The sequence below is a fragment of the Arvicanthis niloticus genome, chromosome 1, assembly GCF_011762505.2.
Source record: "Arvicanthis niloticus isolate mArvNil1 chromosome 1, mArvNil1.pat.X, whole genome shotgun sequence".
In the NCBI taxonomy this organism is placed as follows: domain Eukaryota; kingdom Metazoa; phylum Chordata; class Mammalia; order Rodentia; family Muridae; genus Arvicanthis; species Arvicanthis niloticus.
This window is the reverse complement of record NC_047658.1, coordinates 62,709,670-62,733,170: the sequence shown is the minus strand read 5'-3', so window position 1 is coordinate 62,733,170 and position 23,501 is coordinate 62,709,670. Positions and strand designations below refer to the sequence as shown.

General features: G+C 41.2%; 1 protein-coding gene across 1 annotated transcript in view; it reads right to left on the bottom strand.

Annotated features, from left to right (window-relative positions):
- Prcp (prolylcarboxypeptidase) overlaps nucleotides 1-22,995 on the bottom strand; it is a 44,689-nt gene extending 21,694 nt beyond the window's left edge. Inside the window, exon 1 of the mRNA XM_034489281.2 lies at nucleotides 22,626-22,995. Within this exon, the coding sequence (XP_034345172.1) occupies nucleotides 22,626-22,787 (162 nt within the window). The 5' untranslated portion in view covers nucleotides 22,788-22,995. The remainder of the gene's footprint in view (nucleotides 1-22,625) is intronic.
- Nucleotides 22,996-23,501: the final 506 nt, after the last annotated feature.

Genomic DNA, 23,501 nt, shown 5'->3' with positions numbered 1-23,501 from the left:
TAAAAATGCCATAGTAAAGCTGCCTTTCTGATAGTACCAAATTGTCCCAAGATGAAGAAGAGCTATTAACTAAAAGTCAGTTACTGAAGAATGGTGATTAAGTTAGAGAAATGATAGTTCTGCAAAGTCCCCGATTCAGACAAGAGATATAAATGGTATTTAAAAACACCAGGAAAAAAAAAAAAAAAAAACAACATAACACACATCTTGATATCACAAACTACAGTAATGGTTTACAGAAAGCACTGGGCTATCAGCACCTTAATCTAATATCACAGATGGTCGGGTAAGCAGGGCACATATGCCTTCTCATGCATACAATGTTTAAAAAAAAAACACATATTGTCTTGTTGGGAACACGCAAAAGAAACTTATTACTGCCATTTCATTTCCCGACTCCATTTAATCACAGAGAGAAACTAAATTCAAGGTCTCAGGGCCTAGGGAAGCTGAGTGCTTCCCTATAGCTGAACAGCTTCTGTTGTAAACAGTTGCCTGAGTCTACACACCTAAACAACAACTTGTACAGAGATGACTGTGAATCCAGCCATCTCAAAGACAACTTCTCCATCTTGCTAACAGGATCAAACTAAGTTCATGTTTCTAGACCCAGGAACCAGCTCCTATCCTGATTGATGGAAACTCCCTTGCTCAAACCCTTATGTCAAAATATGATGGGAACAATGGTACAGCTCACCCAGCTCCCCATATCTCTGATTTCTTCCCGAAAATATGACGTGCAACATTCCTTCGGGGTAGCAGTTTAGCTTCCTAGTCTGTTCTGTGGCCCTGATCAATCAAAAACAGCTAGATTACAATAATTTTTTTTCATCTGCCTTGACCTGATGTTTGAGTTCTGTTATATTTAAGAGGACTCACAACAGTCTATGATTCATTCTTGCTAAAACTGTTCCATTTTTTATTTTAATCCTGACTTTAGATTACCCCAAAGGAGGACATACAGATGGCAGAAAAGTAAACTGAACTCTCCAAAAGACAACTGGGCAGATCTGAGTGTAGGACATGTTACAAGACCATGCATGGCCAGAGGACTGCTCTAGACTAAGTAAGTTTTAAGGAACATAATAAACAGAGACAGTGCAATCCAGGGTTGACCCTAGTTTGAGCAAATAAGATGCAAGTGATAAACTGGAGTGATTTAGTGATTGATTAATTTTAAATTAAATGTCTTTATTTTTTACGAGTGTACCCTGAATTGTTTAAGAGATAGACTATAATGCTAACTATCATCTTGGAATTACTCTGACAAAAACAAACGAAGTGGATTTATATGAATTGAAGTTTCATCTGCACTGAAAAAAAACATCAAAAGGTGCTCGGACTTTACAAAATAGCCAAACCGTGTCAAAAATAAAAAAAGAATAATTTAAACATGAGGAACTTTGGATATATTTTTAAGGCTTTATTTTTTTTTAACTTTTTGAAATCGTGAACTACCATTTAAATATAACTATCAAACTTCTTACGATGGTAACATTCACATATAACTACAGGAAAGAACTACCCTAGAGCCTTTAGGATGCCAGAGGCTGATATCTCCGTGACTTGAAGGGACAGTATTAAGAGTGTCGTGCCTGGTCTGAAGCACAGCCCACTAGATCCTAAGAGGGAAATGAAGCTTTCCAGTGAATTACAAGATTTACTCTTGCCTCTGACTCCCAAGTGCTGGATTAAAGGTGTGCACCACCATTGTCCAGTTTACAAGAATTATTCTTACAGTGTCAACAGCCCCTGCCCTCCCCCACCTCTGACGGCTTTCCTAACTGTTAAGCCAGAAATGTGTTGTGAAATAAATGTCCTTTGCACAACTTGAATTTGCAGCCCCTGCCTGGCTCTTTCCCATCATCAAGAACATCAACCGCAGCTATAGAACTGCGTGTTCAGTACCCAGTGTCACACACACAGGACCAATGTGCCCTCTGCTGACCAGACTGAGACATACATTTCCAAGGCCTCCAGTGGAGACTTTAGGAATCATAGGATGAAAGAAGGCACTGTAGGAGCCAATCTTATCTGCTTGCTCTAAGCAAGCTGAGTGCAAAGGGCAAAGTAGGTGATAGTGCGCCCAAAAGCCTCACAGGCATGACCCGGAAAAGGAAGCACAGTTCTGGTCATGCACCGCAGTTCCTTCTAAAATAGAGTGGAAGAAATAGAGGAAGGACAGGAGGAAAGTAGGGAGGGAGGGAGAGATTCAAAAGATGCTTCCTGCTTCAATTCATCATGTGGAAACATGGAAAAGATCTGTGAACATGGAGGGAAAGACAGAGAGACGAAATCTTCTAAATCAAATCTACAGGAAAAATGCATGCTTGCATTTTATAACTGTTCAAGAAAGAAGCATACATTCAGAAGCAATATGAAATTTATTAAGCACAGTGGGTGACAATTTGGAGCAGTGAGGATGGGAAAGAACACAGAGCTACCGCTCTGTGCTATCAACCACCTGGCCATCTTCAGCCGCCTGAGATATTTTCATAACGTCTTATGATAGGACGATGACCCTCAGAGAAGTCACATAATTTCCCAAATAATGTGACTAACAGAAATCAAACATAATTCTTTCTACATGCTGTGATAAACACTGCTTCCCACCCCTGCTTTAGACATACACTAGCCCTATCTGCTATTTTCATAGCATACAGGTAGTTATGAATAGGGTGACAACAAGCTTCCCCCCTCACCAGGAAGCCACTCAAGAATCTTCTTCTAAAATCTGTGGGTACAGCCATAAGCTGTTTACTAATCACATTCCAAAACACAGGGAATGCTGGTCCTTGTGCTGACCTTGATGATGGTCATTACTACAGTGTCACATTTAGCTCAGTTAAGGCAACTGATTCAAACAAAAACAAAATCACACATTCTCAACAGCCTTTCATTTTAGAAACTCACTGCATGGTAGTCTTATTTAGGCACTCAGTTATACAATAATTGAAGCCAGAAATTGTATTAAAGATATAAAATGTAGCCTTGAAGATAAACATGACCAAAAAAAAAAGAAAGAAAGAAAGAAAGAAAGAAAGAAAGAAAGAAAGAAAGAAAGAGAAAAAAAAGAGAAAAAACCAGACTCCTGCTTCCAATGAGTCACTATGCCTTAGGGAGGCTCTGGTGTGTGCAACCCTAATCCAGAGATGAGAACATAAAGACCTTCTCTCTCTCTACTCAGATGTGTGTGCGGCAGATGTGTTTAGAGATTGTGGCATTGCTTTAGCTTCTCAAATAGGATGTGACAATGTTCCCAAGCACATTTGATTCCTGAAGGAAATGACATCTCCAAATAGAAAAGACATAAGCTCTCAAAGAAAGAGTTAGAGTTGAGAATGCCCATGGAATGTAAGGCGAGCCCTGAGGCCATAGGGGAGAAGCCCGTGTATCTGGCAACAGTCCTAGTGTTCCCAGGGCTAGAACAAGAACGGAAGGGAATGATGACATGTCTTATGAATCAAATCATTGGAAGTGACTCCCTATTTACTTCCACCTTATTGTGTCAAAGCAGTTCAAACCTGCTTAAACACTCTTGTTTTTGTCTCTCCAATAGGAAGACAGGGAGCACTGGAGACTGAATTTAAATGAAAGAATTAGAGGCAATGCTTTTCCTGGATGAAAACGTAATGACAGCAGAGAAATGCTGGCTGAGAGGAAGATGAATCTTACACTACACACAGAGATTATTCTTCCCTCCACTTCACTTGCCAGTCACTGAGGTCTTGCTTCCACCCTTTGTTTTGGTGTCAAGGTTGAACCTAAGACTTTAAGCTTTCTTAGCACACACTACAAAACAACCAAAAAAAAAAAAAAAAAAAGAATAAAACCACATCCTAGTGTCCACAAGGACAGATGGTGGGCATTTTCTCAGCTGTTATTCAAATAAAACTCGTTTCTATGCAATGACACCCTATTCATCTTCAAGGGATGTTTTTAAAATTTTTATCTTAATTGTATGCATGTTTGTCTGGAAGGATGCCTGTATACCAAGTGAATGCAGCGTCCAGGGATGCAGAAGGCATCAGCTCCTCAGAACTGGAATTTTTAGATCACGGAGTTTGAGTAACCACGTGGGTGCTGAAATTTGAACCTGGGTCCTCTGGACCAGCAGCCAGTGTTCTTAACCACTGAGCTCCGTCTGCAATGCCATACCACCTTATTCTTGACATATCTTTGTCTATAATAAGCAGGAGAGACACAGCAGTTCCTTCCTTCTATACTATGTTTTATGAAAATAGTATATTTATTGGTTAAAATGAGATTCATAGAGAGAAAATATTATGGTGAGACAAAAATGGCAAGGAAAAGAAAAACAAAAATACTTATTCATTACAGGAATAGTCCTTTTTAAAAAAAAAGTGGAATTCAGCTTCTTGTACTCACCCATTAGCTTGAAGGATAGGAGAAATACAGAATATTTTGCTTTCTTTGCCATTTGGGAAACTAAGAATGGCAGTAGCTACCACAATACCGTTGTAAAGGCAGGTGCTTTATAAATAATAAAATACACTTTTTTTTTTTTTTTGGTTTTTCAAGACAGGGTTTCTCTGTGTAGTCCTGGCTGTCCTGGAACTCACTCTGTAGACCAGGCTGGCCTCGAACTCAGAAATCCGCCTGCCTCTGCCTCCCAAGTGCTGGGATTAAAGGCGTGCGCCACCACTGCCCGGCATAAAATGTACTTCTAAAGCAATAGCTCAGCATATTTCTAAGTATGAGGTTCTTTTACTAACTGTACAATTTTGTTTAATAAAAATTAAAACAATGAGCTTTCCTTTTATTTATTTTTAAATGCTGAGGGCATTATTTTTATTTTTAATATTTTTCTTGTGTGTGTGTGTGAGAGAGAGACAAAGAGAGAGAGAGAAAGAGAGGTCTCACTGCATAGCCCAGGCTTTCCTCAAACTTACAGCCCCCAGTTTTTTCTTCCGGGTTGCTAGAGTTAGAAGAATATGCTACTACACTCAGCTTTCACGTGTGTGTTCTATTCTACGTGTGTTATATTCTGGTATCCAATGTTTGAAAAAAATATGAGACATTATTATACCACTTCGATAGTGGTGTAAATAGCATCTAATTAAGTTTGAAGAAAATATACTTAGAATTTTTCTATTGATTAGGACAAAAGATTCAATCACTCTCCAATAACTCTGAAGTGTCCAGTAATTTCTTTTTCACAAGGAGCCCAAGAGGGGCAATCAGTTTCTAAGTTGACAAAATGTCATGAAAAACTCTATGCTCTACTGCTAAAACAAGTGGAGACATGCTACACTTGAAATACTTCAAACATACCAGTGCCTGTGTGCGCGCGATTACACAATGGGAGCTGGTTTTGTTCAAGAATTCTGGCACCCCTTATTGGGTAAATAGCTCTACAGGAGTACAACATGATTGATAACCCCCAGGGCTTAAGGATGCTTTGTACCACTACAGCTTTCAAATTAAAATATCTGCACTGATCAAACCAAAGTAAAGTAGGAGAGTCCATTACATTTTCAATTAGATCATACAAGTAGGACAGGTGGAAACTTGGATCTCAAGGCCAAGCTCTTGAGTGAAGAACTTCATGCTGTAGAGATGCCAGTTTTCAATCTCCTGGCTTTCTCCTTCTGCTCCTTCTGTTGCTTCTGCCTTTTTTGTTTTTAATACAAAGTTTCTCTCACTCTAACACAAGCTGTCCTAAAGCTTGTGAACCTCTTGTCTCAGTCTCCGGAGTGCTGGGATTACAGGCATGTACCAGCCTGCCCAATCTAAACGTTTCTTACCTTTCTTAAATACATATTCATATCACTGAAATCTAGTAATTGGTTCCCTTTTCATTTTTTCTCATGTCTGTTTACTCTGTGGCTTATACTTGCCCCCTACTTAATATGTAGCCCAGCCTGGCTTTGAACTCAGCAATCTTACAAAGTTTGCTACCATAGCTGGCTCCATTTTCCTTCTTTTGAAAATCAGAGGACAAGATATATGTTGGAAATCATTGCAAGGGGCTAGTGACTTTAAAAGAGAATTAGGGAGTTTGCAACAGAATAGGCATGTTTCCGTGGTAAATAAAATAAATTCATAAATAGATTTTAAAACATTTGAAATTGAGGACTGGAGAGGTAGCTCAGTGGTTTGGAGCATTGGTTGCTCTTATAAAGGACCCAAATTCAATTCCCAGCACCTACATGGTGACTCACAGCCTTTTATAACTCTAGTTCCAGGGTATGTGACACAATCTTCCAAACTCCATAATCACCATACAATCACATATAGATTATGTTGCACTGAATCATACAGTATTAAATCTTTCTTTCACTTAAAACATTTATTTTAGAAAGTTGTGCAAGAAATCAATATTCACTAAACAAAGACATGAGGGGAAGAGCTTAGTAAGTCCCTATTCAATATCTCAAGTTCAGAACTAGGCAAAAGTGGTTCCTGTGGACAGAATGCTAGAATTCAGAAGCAGAGTTAATATCCCATGAGAAACATGGTGTTTCTTGAGTGAATCATGAGAAACAGAGTGTAGGGGGGGATCGTGCATGCTGAAGCTTCAAGTTAAAAGCTGTTGGTGGCAAAAGGAATATGGTTTTATGAAATGAAGTGTGTGGGTTTGGCCTAATGATGCTTGTATTCTAATGTTAATCTAGGTCCCAAAACTGCCTACAGGAGTATCTGCACTTAGCTTCTGAGAACCTGCCCCCAATTGGTTCTGATTGGTTTTAAAAAAAAAAAATGCCAACAGCCAATAGCTGGGAAGGACAGAGGGGTTTTTGGAATTTCACAGGCTTGGGACCAGGAGAAGGAGGGGAGAAGAAGATCCAACATGACATGCCTGAGAAGAGTGCAGGACAGAGAGGCATGACCTCCATGTGAAGAAACCAGGAGAGCACAGCCCAGTGCTTGGCCCGGTTGGCCAGCACTCTGGGTCCAGAGCAGCCAAGATAGAGTATAGAATTTAGTAAGTAATAACTCGGGATTATTGGCAGAAGGTTGATTAACTGTGTGGAAGTTAGACAGTGGCCCAGCTATTGTGATGATTAAGGTATATTAAAATACAAAGGCTGTGTGCGTGCGTGCGTGTGTGTTTTATTCAGGAACACAATAGCAAACCCACCACGGGGATTTATTTAATTTATTATTTCAACAGGGAAGAGGTAGAAAATGACATTAGATTCATCAAGCTGCCATTATATCTAGAGGAAAATCTTCCCACAAACAGAAACTTGGCTGAAATCTGAGATTGTCTCTCAAACTAGCAGTGAGTGAATTATTAAGATCACAGGAGACAGAACTTGAGACATGGATTTCTCTTTGTCCCTTGTCAAGTCATCAGTGATTATAATAATACCTAGCATATGGTAGGTCCATGGATACATAGGAAATACATCACATACTTTGATTCTGCAGCTGCTGTGGAAACAGAGCCAACCCAACTCCAAGAAGAACATGACCCAAAACAATGAGAAAAGAGTGCACAGTTCTCAAGATCAAATCTGTGCAGACACCTTTACTGCATTTGTCTAAAGGCTAGACACGATAGGTAGAAATATTTTATAAAAATGCTATGATAGAGGATGGTGGGCAAGACAGTTACTATCGTCACTCCTGACTGCCATGCAGTAAGAAAAACCTAAGCTACACATTCACTTTCGGGCTTATACTTCTTTGCTCCAAAAGCCAATTTTCATAACCATCAGTAGTGTAAAATGCCACCACTTTTGCCAGAATTTTGTGTTTTCTTGGTGACAGCCATTCTGAGATGCAGTCTCCATGTTATTTTGATCTGCATTTTCATAATGACTAAGGAAATTGAACATACTTTCACATATTCATTGGTCATTCATGTTTCTTCTTTTAAAAACTGTGGCTCTCGTCACAATAGCTACGACATGGAATCAGCTAAGATGTCCATCAACAGATGAATAATAAAAATGTAGTATAAATTCACAGGAAATTTTATTCAGCCATAAAGAATATAATTATATTATTTGCAGAGAAATGAATGATAAGGATCATGTAGTTAAGTGAAATACATCAGACTCAGATAAATGTTACTGGGTTTCAACCATATGCACAACCTAGATGGCCATTATATATATGGGCACACACACACATAAAATGAAAGAGGAATTACTCAGGAGGATGAGGGAGATCTAAAGAGACAGAAAAACAAGAGAAGGTGATGTGGACAAAAAGAAAGACAAATATTGCCTGTTTTCTCTTGAATGCAGAATCTAGATTCAAATGTCTATATAGCTGGATGAATGTATGTGACATGAATACAGAGTAGAAACACTATGGGGACAGGAAGGGGACTAGGGCAGTGATAAACTTTATTTCAGTATGGTAACTGACAAAACAAAGATGGGGATTGGGCAGCAAGCACAGTGCTTGCCAGAAATTTGCTCTACCACTGACCTGTATCCTCAACCAAGAAACTGCATGTGTTAAGAAAAGAACATGCAAGAAAATATTAGGTCATAACACTAAAATACGAATCATCCTCACCAAGAGAGAGAACCTTTTGCAAACCATACTTGTGACAAACACTAATTTAGAAAACACACAACGCTCTCCTTGTAGATGATTGCGCTAAAACACATTATTTTGTTACACTGAACAAATGCATGATTTTTAAAGGATTAACAAGGAAAATGAAATTTACAAAGTCCCCACAGGAACAGGACCTGCCAAAGGAAGCAACTGAAGAAAGCAAACCTGAGCTCTTTTCCTTCTGGGAAACTCCAACATCAAATTCAATACTGATTCACTATAAAAGACCTCCAGGGATTTCTTATCATCATCTTAAAAATACACTCTACAGACCACTCATTGTTTGGAGCACTGTAAAAAAGATAAAGGAAGGGAAAAAGGACATCCTCAGCTAAAACCAAAACTCAGAACAATAGCAGCAAGTTCAAAAGAGACCCTGTGGCTTCCTTTGATTACTTTCAGGTGCTTTGGCACTACATCAACATCTTTGATGACAGCTGCCCAGAGTTAATAGGATGTACAAACACTTGGCCATCACTAGCTAAACACATTTCACCAGACAAGCATTCCTTGACTAACCACTGTGGGCAATTAGCAGAGCTGTAGAGATGAACACGATGCCCGTGGTCAGTGTGGTCACAGGGCTTACATTCTGGAGGCAAATCACAGGAAAAGTAAACACACAAGTACACCAGTTTTATTTTGACAAATAATCGCAGAAGTCAGTCAACAAGGGATAGCCTGGCATGTACAAAGCCCTGGGTTTAATCCTCAGTGTCCTAATAAAATAAACATGTCTTATACCTATGCTACTATAAACTCCAAGATAGAAAAAACAAAGTGCCACATTCTGAGGTAACCTGACTTAGGTACTATAATGACTCTACCACTTATACTTAGTAAAGGGACCTCTCCCTTCAAAACTACAGTGCTGGCCATCTTCAACGAGAAGGTAATTACTATCATTTACAAGTGACATTTTCCTCCCATGGCCTCTGACCTCACAGAGCTCACCACCTGGGAATGACCCCTTCTATTCATCTTCAAAGTAGATAAGATCCCGCTTTCCTCTTGCCAGTGAACAGGTAGGTAGTGCAAGTCAGAAAACCCCCACAAGCCCTGCAGGCTCACAAGTGAACACCGAGGGAAAGCAAGGGAGGGTAGATCTAAAGCCAAAGGAAAGATAGATGAAAATGTGTCTTCCACCCACCCACCCTTGTTAAGAACAAGAGGCATCAATTGTCAAGGAAAAAAAAAAAATTTGTAAACAATTAAGGTCAGTGGGAGCACAGAGCAGGAGACACAACACTATGTGCCAATTAGCATCCTGAACAGGTCTTTACAGATACTCCACCTCTACATGGGCGATGCTAGGACTCAGGACTTTGCCATAGAAAGTAATTTTAGAAAAAGTCAGTGTGAGTTCATTTTTTTAAAAAGGTTTTATCCAAACTTTATATTAAAGGAGAAAAGCCAAGAAGGCTATGGGTATGGTTTTCAAGGAGTCTTTTGTTCTCACCAACAGCCATACATATAGTTTTCATATAGTACATAATGCATTGCATCACACTTATCTGTTCTCTCTCCCATTGCATTCTTACTCCCACAGATCCCCTTCGATTTCCAATTAGAAGCCCCTTCTACTTTGATGTCACATCTCTGGAGAGGGGCATGCATATCCGGAAGCTCATAGGGGAATCAACTGGCAACTGTGGGTGGTAATCCCCACATTCCATCTTGACCTAGGGCCTCTTTGTTTTTCAACACTGTGTGGACTTGGCTGCTGGTCCATGGTTTTGCAGGGATCTTCCTCTTTCCATCTCCTATGCCTCCATAGGAGCACTGGGACTACAGAGGCATTACCATTGTTAGCTGTATGTAAGTTTGAGGGATTCAAACTGAAGTCTTCATGTTTGTGTGACGAGTGCTTTCCACTTTCTTTTTAATGATCCAGTTTTCCACTAGGGCTGCTTATAGGAACATAGGCACCTGACCTGCAACTACACCATTAAAGACTATGTTCCTCCTTCCCCTATAAGCCATTACTACTTATAGATCCTCAGGAGGGTGGGGTTTCATGAGCTTAAGGTTAAATGGACCACCATCTTGTGCAGGTAATCACAGTTTCTCTGAGTTCAGATGTCCTATTGTTATGTCATGCCCCCAAAGACTCCACTCCTTCCTCAGGCTTACATTCTTTTTACCCTGTCTTCTGCAACTTCCCCTAAGCCTAGGAGAGGGCAATATAGATATCTCATTTATGGCTAAGCATCAACAGACACTTATTCTCAGCCCCTTGATGAGTTATGAGACTCTGCAGTTATTGCTCTCCACTGCAGAAAGAAATTTCTCCGAGCAAAGCTGATGGCAGCATTATTCTACAAGCATGAACATAATTATTTAGGATGTGATTTGACAGGTGCACGACGTCCATTTAGCAAAACAGCATCTCGGTAGTTTCCTCGATAGGGAATATGACCTCCCTAGGCAAGGGCTTCTCATGGGGTTTATAGAATCCGATGTGGATTCTCTCCTTTGGGACAAACCCCATCAAAAAGGTTGATTTCTCCATAACAAAGTACTACTGGACTAATGGGTCTAGCCAACTGGTAGCTCTGTACACAGGGTCCACAGTTAAGAAAGCCTGCTGATGACCATCCATCCCACAGCCTGTATGGCACCTCTGACACAAGGAAGGGTAGCTAGCAGGAAGGAAGCCTCCATCTACTTCCAGTTTCTCTATGGCCTGTAACCAGAATAAGTGGCTTCTTCAGCTACAGGATCTTATAATCTAGTTGTGGTGTGCAGCTAACATTTACCTACATTTTAAAAGTTTAAGGGCCGTCCTGACCAACTCATAGGGAGACAATCCACTCTTGACACTGGGATTTTCATGTGGGAAATGTGACATCTGGAGCAGCTAGTGCTGCTCGCACTTGTGAGGTGTGTGTGAGGAAAGATGAGCTGTGGTATTAGAGCAGACCTTCCAGGGCCACAGACAATCAAGCTCAAGATAGGTGCACACAAATGAGAAAAGAGGCTCAATTCATACGAACTCCTGCCTTATCAAGAGTGGTCATGCCTTACCTGAAAGATTAGAGCACAGAGCACAGGCAGACTGATTCTCCTCTTAACCTGAACTTCTCATTATCAGGGAAAAACAAGGTCAAGGGACAGGAGGCTCTTCAGTACCAAGGACAAGAAAGATGTCACCCCTGCTTTTTCATACTGTGTCCCATAACCTGCTCCCTTACGGGAAGAAGCCTCCAGTATCAGGAAGTGGCAGAGGTTTCCGAGTGTTTGAAAGGACAGTGTCTGCAGCACGACCCTGCTTCAAACTGCGTAGGAAAAAACTTGACAAAGAATAACAAGTACTTCCCTACTTTCTTGTCTGGTGAGTCAGAGCCATTATCTGGCTTATAGTTCCTTATTTAAATTGGGTTATTAAATCACAGTGTCCTTGCCCAAACTTGCAGGACAGGGAAAATGCTTTTCTATCATATGTGGATTCGTATGGAAAACTTTCCTAAAGTGACACTTGAATCAGCTAGGGAAGGAATATGAATCAACAATAATGATACTAATTAAAACGTAGTGATAACTATGAAGGACACTTTCTCCCTTTCAAAACCACAAATGTTCTATAATATAGCAGGGTGAAGGAGGAATTAGAAGGCAGACTTGAATACGTGAAAGATCTTGTGCCTGAACGGAATCTCCACCACTTCAAAGCCCCATCTCGAGTCTCATTATTTGTAACAAAAGGATGACTGAGGAGTGAATTTTGCCACATGGTAATGTTTGTCCTGTAGGCTCCTTCTAATTCCAAAGAGAATAATCTTACAAGCTAATTTGTTTCCAGAATTAGGAGCCCTCAAAATTGTCTACATTCTCTCATACGCCTTTCAGAATAAACACCTGAATCATATTGAATCATCAGAGGCCATATTCCTGTAATATTTCCCTGTGCAATGTGCATGTCATTAGGCCTGTGTGTATGTTCTCCTACTCAGTCTGTGTTCCAATTTATTGCAGAGGACCTTCAGGGAGCAAAAGGAAAGGTTTCTTTTTCTCCTCTCGATTGCAGCACGGTTCAGAGATAGCCCTCAGAAAATCTGACTTTAACAACCTGGTTTTTTCTTCTATCAGTCTATAAAATGTGATCAGGAAGAACAACGTCATGGACTGGGCGGAGGCGTGGACAGCTGGAGAGGACTTCTCACTAACAGCAGCACTGCATGGCAACCTGAGTTAATAATCCATGCAAGGGTAAATGAAGATCGATAGATAATTAGACTCGGTTTGTAAATGAAAAAACAGAATCATGTTTCCTTTAACTCTCTAGTAAGCTGGATTGGGAGACAATTAACCACCATACAAATACTGCAGGTCTAGTAACAATAGCTAAGTCACAGAACCAGTCCAAGTGTCCAACTACAGAGAAGTAGACAAGGAAAATGTGGTTTATATGCACAATTCCATTCCATTCCTCTTTATTGCTGAGAAAAAAAAAATTAAAAAAAGACATTCTCTGCTGATCCCCATGTTGCAATGAGAGAAGACACATCCCATTTGTCTTTCTACAGCTGGCTCAGCTGGCTTAGTGTGATTTCATGGAGATGCATGCTTGTTTTGAGACAAGGTCTTTCACTGGCCTGGAGTTAGGCAACAGGCAAGGCTGGCTAGCCAGCAAGTGCAAGAGATTCACCAGTCTCCACTTCCCCAGGGCTAGAAATGACAAATGCAGGCCACCACACTTAGGGTTTTGTTTTGATCCAGGGATCAAACTCTGGGACTCATGCTTCCAAGGCAAGCACTTAACTGACTGAGGTATCTTCCCAGCCCACATTTTCCCTAATATTTTCATTTTATTATCCTTTCTATAGCATATATATATATATATATATATATACCAAAGAAAAGTCTGGAATTAAGTTGTTTAAGTCGTTACCTTCTGAATCTCTTTTTAGGCAAGCTAGAAGAAGTATCAAAATAAAAATTCTGCAGCTTACAGACTATTAAACAGAATGAAAACAAAGAGACCTACTCTAATGTGCTGCTCATCAAGAAGAAACAGACCCTTGGGACATAAACTTATCTGTCACCATCCCAGACACACAGCTCCTCCTTACTTTGATGTCTGTTGAAGTGGACAAGAGGGAAGACAAATGGAAACAGAATAAGTTTTGTGAAGACAGTGTAAGACCCCCACAAAGGAAGGACCTCACCCAAGCCTCAGGAATTCACGGCCACGCAATAACTCACAAGACACTGAACTCGATGCAATCAGCAAGAGGTATATTTCGATCAGCATGCTGAGGTCAAAACCTGTAACCCATGCAGGGGTAGTGGGGTCTGATCCCGGGCTTTGGAGGCAGAGAAAATTTAAAGGCAAAAAACACAACCCAGGGGGAGGAACCACAACCCACAGGGAGTGAAGGAGGGTTTTGGAGAGTACCTGTGGAAAGCCCCAGCCCATTATTCAGTTTGTGACAGGGTCCATGAGGAACATTTTGTATAGGCTATTCTCAAAGAGCCTATTTGTAATCAACCATCTATCTTGTGGTCAGCCACGTTCCTGAAACACAGAGCTCACGACCAAGTTGACCTGCACTCTTGGTTCTGTTCAACCTGCTAGGAGCTTTTGAAAATTTTTAACGCTTTCAACAGCATCCTAAGTATTCAGCATGCCATGGGAGAACATGGATGTTTTCAAGACAATGACCTAGTTTTTTAAAATGAGTAAGAAGTCAGATGTGGTGGCACATACCTGTAATCCAAGCACTTTGGATGCAGACAGTTTGAAGCTAGCCTGTACTATCCACTGAGAACCTGTCTAAAGGAGATAGGCGGCGCGGCATTACTAAAAGGATATAAAACAAATACCATAACACAAGGAAGGAAGAAGATACCTGGTACCATAAAAATAATAGAGCTGGCCAGCCATACTCTCCAGATTTTGGAATGACCACGACACTGGCTGTGGCAGTGTCTTCGATGGGGCTTTAGACATGGATGAATAGATGAGACTGATAAAGGCAGGAAAGGCTAACAAAGAGCCAACTAAAGGGAACAATGTGGGCTTCGGAATAGAGCCAGGAAAGGACTGAACATGTGTGGAGAACAGATTAGAAACTTAACAGTGGGCTGCAGCCACAGAGTGAAAACCTGTCAGTGCTACAGGATTCTGTTCTCCCCATGCCTCTCTTGGTCTAAGACAGGGCCTCACTCTGTAGTCTAAGCTGACTTGAACTCACAACCCTCCAGCCTCAGTCTCCCAAGTGCTGGGATTACAGGCTCCAGATTGCGTTTTTAATACAGAAAACAATAAGGAGCCAGGGCACATTCTGAGCAGGAAAGCAGCTTGATTTACACAATTAATGTGACTCACAGAACAATAACGTCTTTTCCTCAGAGAAGCTGTCCTCACACACAGGCTCACTGAACACTGTTGTACTTAGCTTTGCCAACTGCTGTTCTCCATATCCACACATGCATCACACCCAACCTCCCCTATTTCTTTCAAGATAACTATTACAAGTTGTAATCTTTTTTGTTATTGTTATTTTGTGTGTATAGGTGTTTTTACCTTCATGTACGCCAGTGCATCATCACATGTGTGAAGTACCTTTGGAGGCTAGAAGAGGTCATTGGACCCCTGAGACTGGAGGTAAAAGGGTTGTGAGCTGCCATGTGGGTCCTGGGACTCTTAACCACTGAGCCATTGCTCCAGTCCCTCAGATGTGATCTTAATGTTTATTTGCTTGTTATATTTTTATTGCCTAAGCAGAAAACGAGCTCCTCAGGAGAAGTCAATCTGTTGTCTCCAAAGCCATGAGTGATGTTTATATGCATATTATCAAATGTTTTGTAATAATTGGCCTGCAGAGAGAAAGTCATACTAAATTATCTAACCAGATGAGACTAGTTCTGAATAATACCTACGAGAAATGTCACAGAGAAATACCAGGAGGCAGACTAGAATAGGGATTAAAATAGATAGCACTCTGTGGTTCAGTTTCCCCATAAATAAGTTAGAGGCATAGTACCAAGATGTCACAGCTAGAGTCACTTTGAGAATCAATAAGTTAATATGTATAAAGTACTTGGAACACTGCCTAGGTCAAATGATGTCTATTACTTACTATTGGGATTATTTGGGGGTGGGAGGAAAGAGGCATGGACTTAGGGAGAAGAAAATGGAGATGGGCAGGGAAGGGTTCAAAGAGACCATCGTAGGGGAACCATGGAAATGAGTGTATGAATGTCTTCCTGCTATAGCCAGAAGGAACTAAAAGCAGACACGTGGGGAGAGGTCAAAGGGTCGGAGCCAATGCCTACTCTGGGTTGGTTTCTGTGATTTTAAGACATCCCCAAATTCTGTCTCACCATCTTCCCAATACCCCTTGAGTTGGAGTGGGTATGTTCTTTGCTTCTACGTCTCCATTCTTCCTCCCAAATTCCTGCCTTATATGTCATCATCAAGCTAGACAATACTTCCAGCTGTCTTGTGCAATCACCAGTGACCCTGTTCATATCTCCTCTTCTATGACAATTTCATCTCCTTGCTTACTACCATTCCACATAACACCTGTGCAATTGTTCCTATGTGTCTGTCTTATTGCATTTTCTTCCATCGTCCACTTCTTCAAATCCTCGATCTTATCATCCCCAGTCACAGCAACCTCGCAGTGAGTGTCGAGCATTCCACTTTCTTCAGCCTTCGCTCTGCACTACTTCTGTCGTGAGCCCCTAAGTCCTTAAGCCTCACTACTGCCCTTAACTCAGCCTCACTCGTCTGCTTACATGGCTTAGATCCTGTGGCCAATGACTGTAATCACTCCCTTGAAGTGTTGTTCAACAGCCGTGTCTCACCTAGCTATCTGGGCTGGCCTAGGATCACGTGATCTTTCCGTCTCTGCCTCCCCAGTAACAGAAAACGCAAGCATTCTTCACCATCTTCAGCCAAGATGAACATCCATGTATAAGGAAACATCTTCACTAGATCCTCTGCTGTTCTTTTCCAGCCTTGGCTTTATAGCTTATCGACATACTAAAACAGCTTCAACTATGCTCACTGCTCTACCTTTCTTCTGAACTCCTGATTCAAGTAGCACATCTAGGAACGAGTTCTTTATTTCCTCCCATCTTCAAATGTATTCCTCCCAAAGCCTTCCCTGTCTCAGTACATGGCAATGTCATCTTCCAATATGTTCAGGTCAAGAAACCATGAAAGCATCCTCAACTTCCGTTCATCTCTCACCTCGCATCTTATTCATCAACTATACCTCTTTGAAGTATATCTTCAAAGAAACCCCTGAACTTGAGCATTTCTCATGCTTCCACTACTATGCTACTAATTTAAGCCAACATGGTAATCTGATTATTATTATTATTTATTATTATTCTGCAGTAGCTTACTCTTCCTGCTCCAGCAGGTTCCCCTCCACAGTCCATTCTTAACACAATAGCCAGATCATGTCTGTTAAAACATCAGTCAAAACATGTCACTCTTCTGCTGTTAATATTCAAAAGGCTTCTCACCTAATTCTTAATAAAGACTCAATTCTTTATAATAGTCAAGGTCCCCTTATAGTCTGTCTCCTTTTTCTACCTACTACCTATCCCCTACCTCTCTTTCCCAACACATGTTCCCTAGCCACATGTTCTACTGGCCTTAGAATTGTTCTCACCAGACACACACCTATCTCTTGAGTTTGTGTACCTGATCACCCCTGTGCCTAGAATACTGTAGAGAAAATTCTCTCCCTAGTCACTGGAACAGTGCATAGAATAAAACAAGCAACTGATAAATAATAGTTGAACTTAAAGACACATTTGCAGTGGTTTGGATGTAGTTTGTCCCCTCCACAGATTCACATGCTGAGAATCTGGTCATGAGTGAAGACCTTAGGAAGTGGTGAAATCTGTAAGAGGTGGAGCCTAGTGGGAGCTAAATAGGTCATTTGGGGCCACTCTTCTTTGAGAAATTAACTCAAAAAATGAGTTTTCCTAAGACTTGTTATAAAAGAACGGGCTGCCTCCTGTGTTCTCTGGCTCCCTGTCTTATCATATATTATCCCCCTATATTAGTACTGCAGTGATATGATGCAGCCACCAGACTCAATGCCGTGCTGCTGCCTAAGCTGTCATACTCAACACTGTTTTGTTATTTATAAAGTACTCACCTTCAGACACTTAGTGGGAACAGTGGGAAATGGATTAATGTAATACAATACTCTCACTTTTCTGTTTTCCTTTACCATTGATGCATGAACATTTTCCTACACCATCATATGTGCTTCAAGACCATATTTTAAGAGTAGCAAGACCCCACTTTACAAGTACACCACAAATTAATTACAGTTTCAGCTTGAAAACCTAGTCATTTTACAAATAGAATAAACAAGATGTGTCTTCCTTTGAGTTTTCTAAATTCTACCAGTCCCCCTTCTAAAATGGGCAACAATCTTACAAGATTGTTATAAAGGCTAAATAATAATGTGGAGGATAAACAGATTCACCAGGGATTTTTATAATTACTTATAACATATAGGCATGATAATGCCAAGAAAAAAACCAGAGATATTGAAGCAACAGATTAAACAGTGGCACAATTATTATCCTTTGATAGCTCAATCAAGCCACTTGCTGTAACTTCAATTAAAACCTATGTTTCAAGAAAGAGTTGTAATCTATCCCATTAGATATGAAAGATTAAGCATGTAGCTCAGTGACAGAGCACTTGACCAGCAGGGATAAAGCACTCTCAAAAAGAAGTACATAGTATCTGGCCCAGAATATATACTCAATAAATGTTACTTCATTTACAATTAGTGAACGATAACTAGAACTTTTAAATATTGTGAGCCATAACAAAAATATTTTTATACCTCTCCTCCAAACATATAACTTCAAAATATATAATATAAATTATTAATGTAGAACTACCTTTATGTGCAATTATGTATATGTGTGTATTTCTCTGTGTAGGTAAGCCAAAGGTATCAGATCATCCTGGATCTGGTACTTGACATGGACGCTGAGAACCAAACTCCAGGCTCTCTGCAGGGAAGTCTGAGGGAGGAGGATCTCAAATTCTAGGCCAGTACATGATGTACAGCAGGCCTCCATCTGAGTGGGGGGATGCAGGGAAGTAAAAACCTACCGACCATGCAGTAGCACTGTGTAAGGCATTCGAAGTGCAGACAATTAAGATATATAACAAGGACTCTTCCTTACCAACATTCTTTCCCCTCTAATCTGTCCGTAACCAAGCAAACTGAAGTCACAAATATGCAGTGGTAGAAGTGACAACTGCTGAGTTGAAATGTACTTTGCTCATATCTTATTCAAAGTCAAGATGGAAATACTACACAAGACCAATTCACCAAGGACAATTAACATTATGGTAAAATCCCAAATCTGTGCCACACTGCTGCTCTTCCTGCAGAACACTACAGACTAGAGGCTCTAGTGACAAAAGAATTAAAGGTGCATCAGAGATGAGCACGGCCAGTCTTATTCTAAATGGTAGTACAGGATAATTGAGAAAGTTAAGCAACTGGCCAAGATCACATCACAAATTAGACAAAGGGCTAAATCTAGAATACACACTGAAATGTCTGTGTCTAGTTCTCAGAAAGCACAAAAAGTGCTAACAGTTAACCCTAAAGTTAATTTGTATTTAATTGCATTTGAACACTAACTGATAAAATGTTAGATACTCAGCTACTACAAAGAATTATTATTTTAGTAGTCTTAATAGTAAAAGGCCATTCCACAACATCCATTACTAAGTTTTCCTTCTACACTTTGCCAAACCTCAAAATAGTATAGAAAAAAAACCCATAAGTCATTTGATATTCTTATGTTTACATGAGAGAAAATCATTTCACAAAAGAAAAACATTAATTCCTGTGTAACAAGTCTATTAACTTATAAAACAAAGATTTTCAAATAAAACATGGCAGAAAAAGTTCAAAGAGATTTTCATGTTTTCTAGAACAATTTTAGCTATAAGGAAATCATTGGATGTATTACTCTGAGTAATGAGAAGTAAAGTAAAGCATTAAGAACGGGAAGATAAAAATGATTATTGCTTAGCATTTCCTGGCTGCCCAGTGACATTCACTGTGCTAGACGAGCACTCTGCACACATCACCACACTTCCTAACAAACCTGTAAGATGTGTTTTGCTAACTGTACAATAGGGGCTACCTCCAAAGTAAGGGATCAGTTTACTCAGATAGGGCAAAACCAATGTTCATTCTCAAAGCGGTTTGTCTCTCTGGGACCTCTGTTCCTAATTATCATCCACCCTCCATAATGTAGTTCAAAGTCAGTCCATCACATCTAAGAGGCCAGTTCCATGATCTCCAAGACTCCTTCCAGAAACATTTCTATCATCAAACACTGCAACAGTTAAGAGCTCATACAACAGTAGTTTTACTCCAGGCCTAAGGAAAAGGTCATCAGCAGAAGCCAGTGATGAGAGAAAGAAGAGTACAAGGAAGAAGGGAAAGATTATTATCAGTATCTTCTTCCAAGCAGCTTCTTGCAGCTGCATTTTAGTAGACAACAGGCCACTAGGGCAAAAGTTGGGAAGAGGAACTCCAAACAGGAACAGAAAGAAGAAGTGAAAGAATGTGCATTACATCAACATACCCAGGCCACTGATGTGTTTACCCCACAACTAACAGAGAAGCTGTGGGAAGGCCTGCAGGAGCTGACAGCCATGAGGCCCACACTGAAGACAAAGACTAACATAAATACTGAGCAGAAGTTATGAGGAAGAGCTGGGTGCAAATGACCAGCAGTTTCCAAAAGAGGCGTAATGACAGCAATGCAGAAGTAGCCCAATGTCTGGGCAACAAGACGGATAAAGTATTCAAGCTGAAGTAAGAAGAGATAAGAAATTCAGGAAGAAAGAAGCAAAGGTTAGAGAAAGCCCTTCTGCGCACAGGTAGCATTAAGAAATCTGGCAAAACAAAGCTGCTGCTTGTCTGGGGATTGTGATGACCCTCGGTTCTATTCCTATTTAAACATCTGCCTTGCTTGCTAAGACCTCTCTTGCCACCTATGGCTAGGATGAGATGTTGTCTTGGAGCTGTGTTCTATATTTAAGAATCAACTTTTATTAAGAATGGATACATGGGGCTAAGAAGATAACGCAGTCAGCAAAGAGCCTGAGTTCTGAATCTCCTTACGCACACTTTCTAAATCACTGGACATGGCTTTTGCCTATAATCCTAGACCTGAGCAGGCAGAGACAGGAAGATCTCTAGAGCTCAGTGGCCAGCTAGCCTGAATTCAGTGAGAAATCCTATCTCAAAACATTACATGGGAAACAATTAAGGATGTTCTACAAACATCCACACATCTATACATGTGTAACTGTATACACATGCGGATACCCACACAAACAATGGAGGGGAGGGAATGGGGAGTGGCTCAGTGAGTAAGAGCACCTGTTAGCCACAGCTCCACAGCTGCCAACCTCAATGTCATGGGTGAATGAAGACAGAGGGATTACTGGGACTGCCAGGTTTCCAGACTCAATAAGAGAACATTCTTCATTCTCTCATTCAAGGGAATAAGGCAGAGAGTCATAGCACAGGGCACCTCACATCCTCCTCTGTCCTTCATATGAAAACTGGTAACACACACTCACTCACACTCACAGGGAGAGAGAAATAAATTAGCATATTCTCAAGCTTCTCCCTCTAACTTATTAATAACTTGATGATGTAAAGAATTACATATGTATAAAAAATTTTTTCAAAAAGTTTCAGTACAAAGATTAAGGGTAGCTCCATAGGGAAAGTTCAACTTTGTTTTACAGTAAGTGTGGGTAAAGAACAGAGGTACAGGAAAGAGGAAGTTCTAGGTTCTCAACACAGCCTTCATTCGCTTCAGCTAGACAGCCATAGCAGCTGCTTCCACAGAAAGGCCTTCCTAGGGAAAGCATAAAACTTCATGGTCCTGACTCCAACTTCTCAATTTACAAATGAAGAAATTGTAGAGATGAAAGGGCCTGTCCCAGAAAGACTTCTGCTACCTCAGCTAAAATTAAAGTGTTTTCTTTCTTTCTTTCTTTCTTTCTTTCTTTTTTTTAGAAACCCAAACTCAAATTTCTAGGCCTGTTTTTTACTTCAAAATTAAATTGTTCTACAACCCCATGTTTTTGCTCTTTCCCAAATTCCTAGTCAAACTTCACATCAGTAATCACGCATCAGTAACTGTCTTTTTAGGACAGCTACTCTGTTAGGGGTAGTCTGCTTCAGTTAATCATCACTTCAGTAAACCAAGAAACTTGGCTCAGAAACTAACTGTAACCTGTCTGAGATTACAGAGTGAGGCCAGAATCCTGGTGTGATTTCTAAAGCCAAGATCAGACTACTGTACTCTTTCTAATCCCAGTGCCTGTGCATTCAGGCCTCAGAGACTCCTAGAACTATAGAATTATATACCCTTGTCATTATAGAAGACACAGGTACTTTTCCATTCAGACCTATAGGGTAATTAATGTCTCATGCTGCAGCATTGGAGAAGCCTGTCTTAAACTGTGAACTCAAGTTAAAGACCAGAAAGACCGGATCCTTGCACTCACCTCAGATCCGGACACAGACCTTCAGCCTCTAAAGGTAACATTTCAGCTGAGAGAAGCAGTTTAGCTGAGCGAATAGGCTGGCGCTTTACACTGTTATATTATATAATGGGTACATTAGGATTTGTGTTGAGAGACCTACAGGTGAAGGTTAGCCTCCATACATTAGAATTTGAGTTGAGGGATGTGGGGTCAAAGGTTAGTCTCCATAATTTGGTTTTGGCCAAGATAAATAAATTTAAAAAAAGAGTTTAGATTGAGACATTTTCTGAGATAAAGTGTTTAAAATATGTATCCTGGACCTCCACAACTGGAGGAATTTCTCGTGGTCTCTGTTGGGGTACACTTGAATAATTAACCCTTAAGGCTACCCTCCAGAAAATGTGAACTAAAACCAAGTCAAGTCCTAAGTATCAGAGTCTGAATTTTGGAGTGGGTGGCGGTGCTCCATCACGCTGTAACAGCCAAGCAAGGTACGGGCGGGCGGTTGGGACATGGGACCTAGAACCCTTACTCCCCAGCCTCCGCTTACCTTCTGTTGGAAGTAAAGAACTGAGTAGTTACTGGCTACACCAGGGTCGGGTGTGGGACTGGTTGGCAAGTGCGGGCTGCCGAGGGTCTTTAGCCTAGGCCGGATGGTTGTGGCGGCCCCGAGTGATATGAAAGACAGGAGCAGGAGAGCCCGGCAGCCCATGGTTGGGACTGGCAGCCACAATGTGGACGGCTAAAGAAAGAGAGCCACCAGCAGAAGCGCACAGACTAAGCTCAGCCGAGCTCGTGGCTCCGCCTGCTGCAGACCAGCTCCTCCTCCGAGAATACTAAAACCAGGCAGTTCCTGGCTCCAAAGGCGTTGCCTCCGCACTTGCCACCCGCCTTCCTCCTTCTCCCCGCCCACCTCCACTGAGGTCACATTCTACGTCGGCCTTTACTATTCAGGGCTTTGCATCATCCTTATCTATGGCTCCCCAAGCTCTATCGCTACTCTAGGTTATGCCACATCCCTGCCTTTAGTGTCACCATCGCACTGTCCCCGCAACCTCAGTCCCACGGTAACAGCCCAGCTCTCGGCAAATCCTATATAATGTCACGGGGCGGGCGGAGGGAGGAGGGAGGGAGAGAGAATGTATTGTCAATCTTCACCAGGCATGACGGCACACACGTGACCTCTCATGCAACCAGAACAGCAACCTTTCAGGCCCCGTTTGACTCTCCTCTCTACTTAGATGAGGAAACAAATACAGGAACTCGACCCTGGGTCTCTCAGGTAGCAGGAGATGGAGCGAGGTTCACAGATCGCTCTGTCCCCTTGTAGGCTGTTCGGGCTCTTCGCCTCCGTTGTTGCCGCCTAATCAGCCCCACGGTATTCAGTTCTCGGGTCATCCCATCCAAGATGCCCCGCACGACCCAT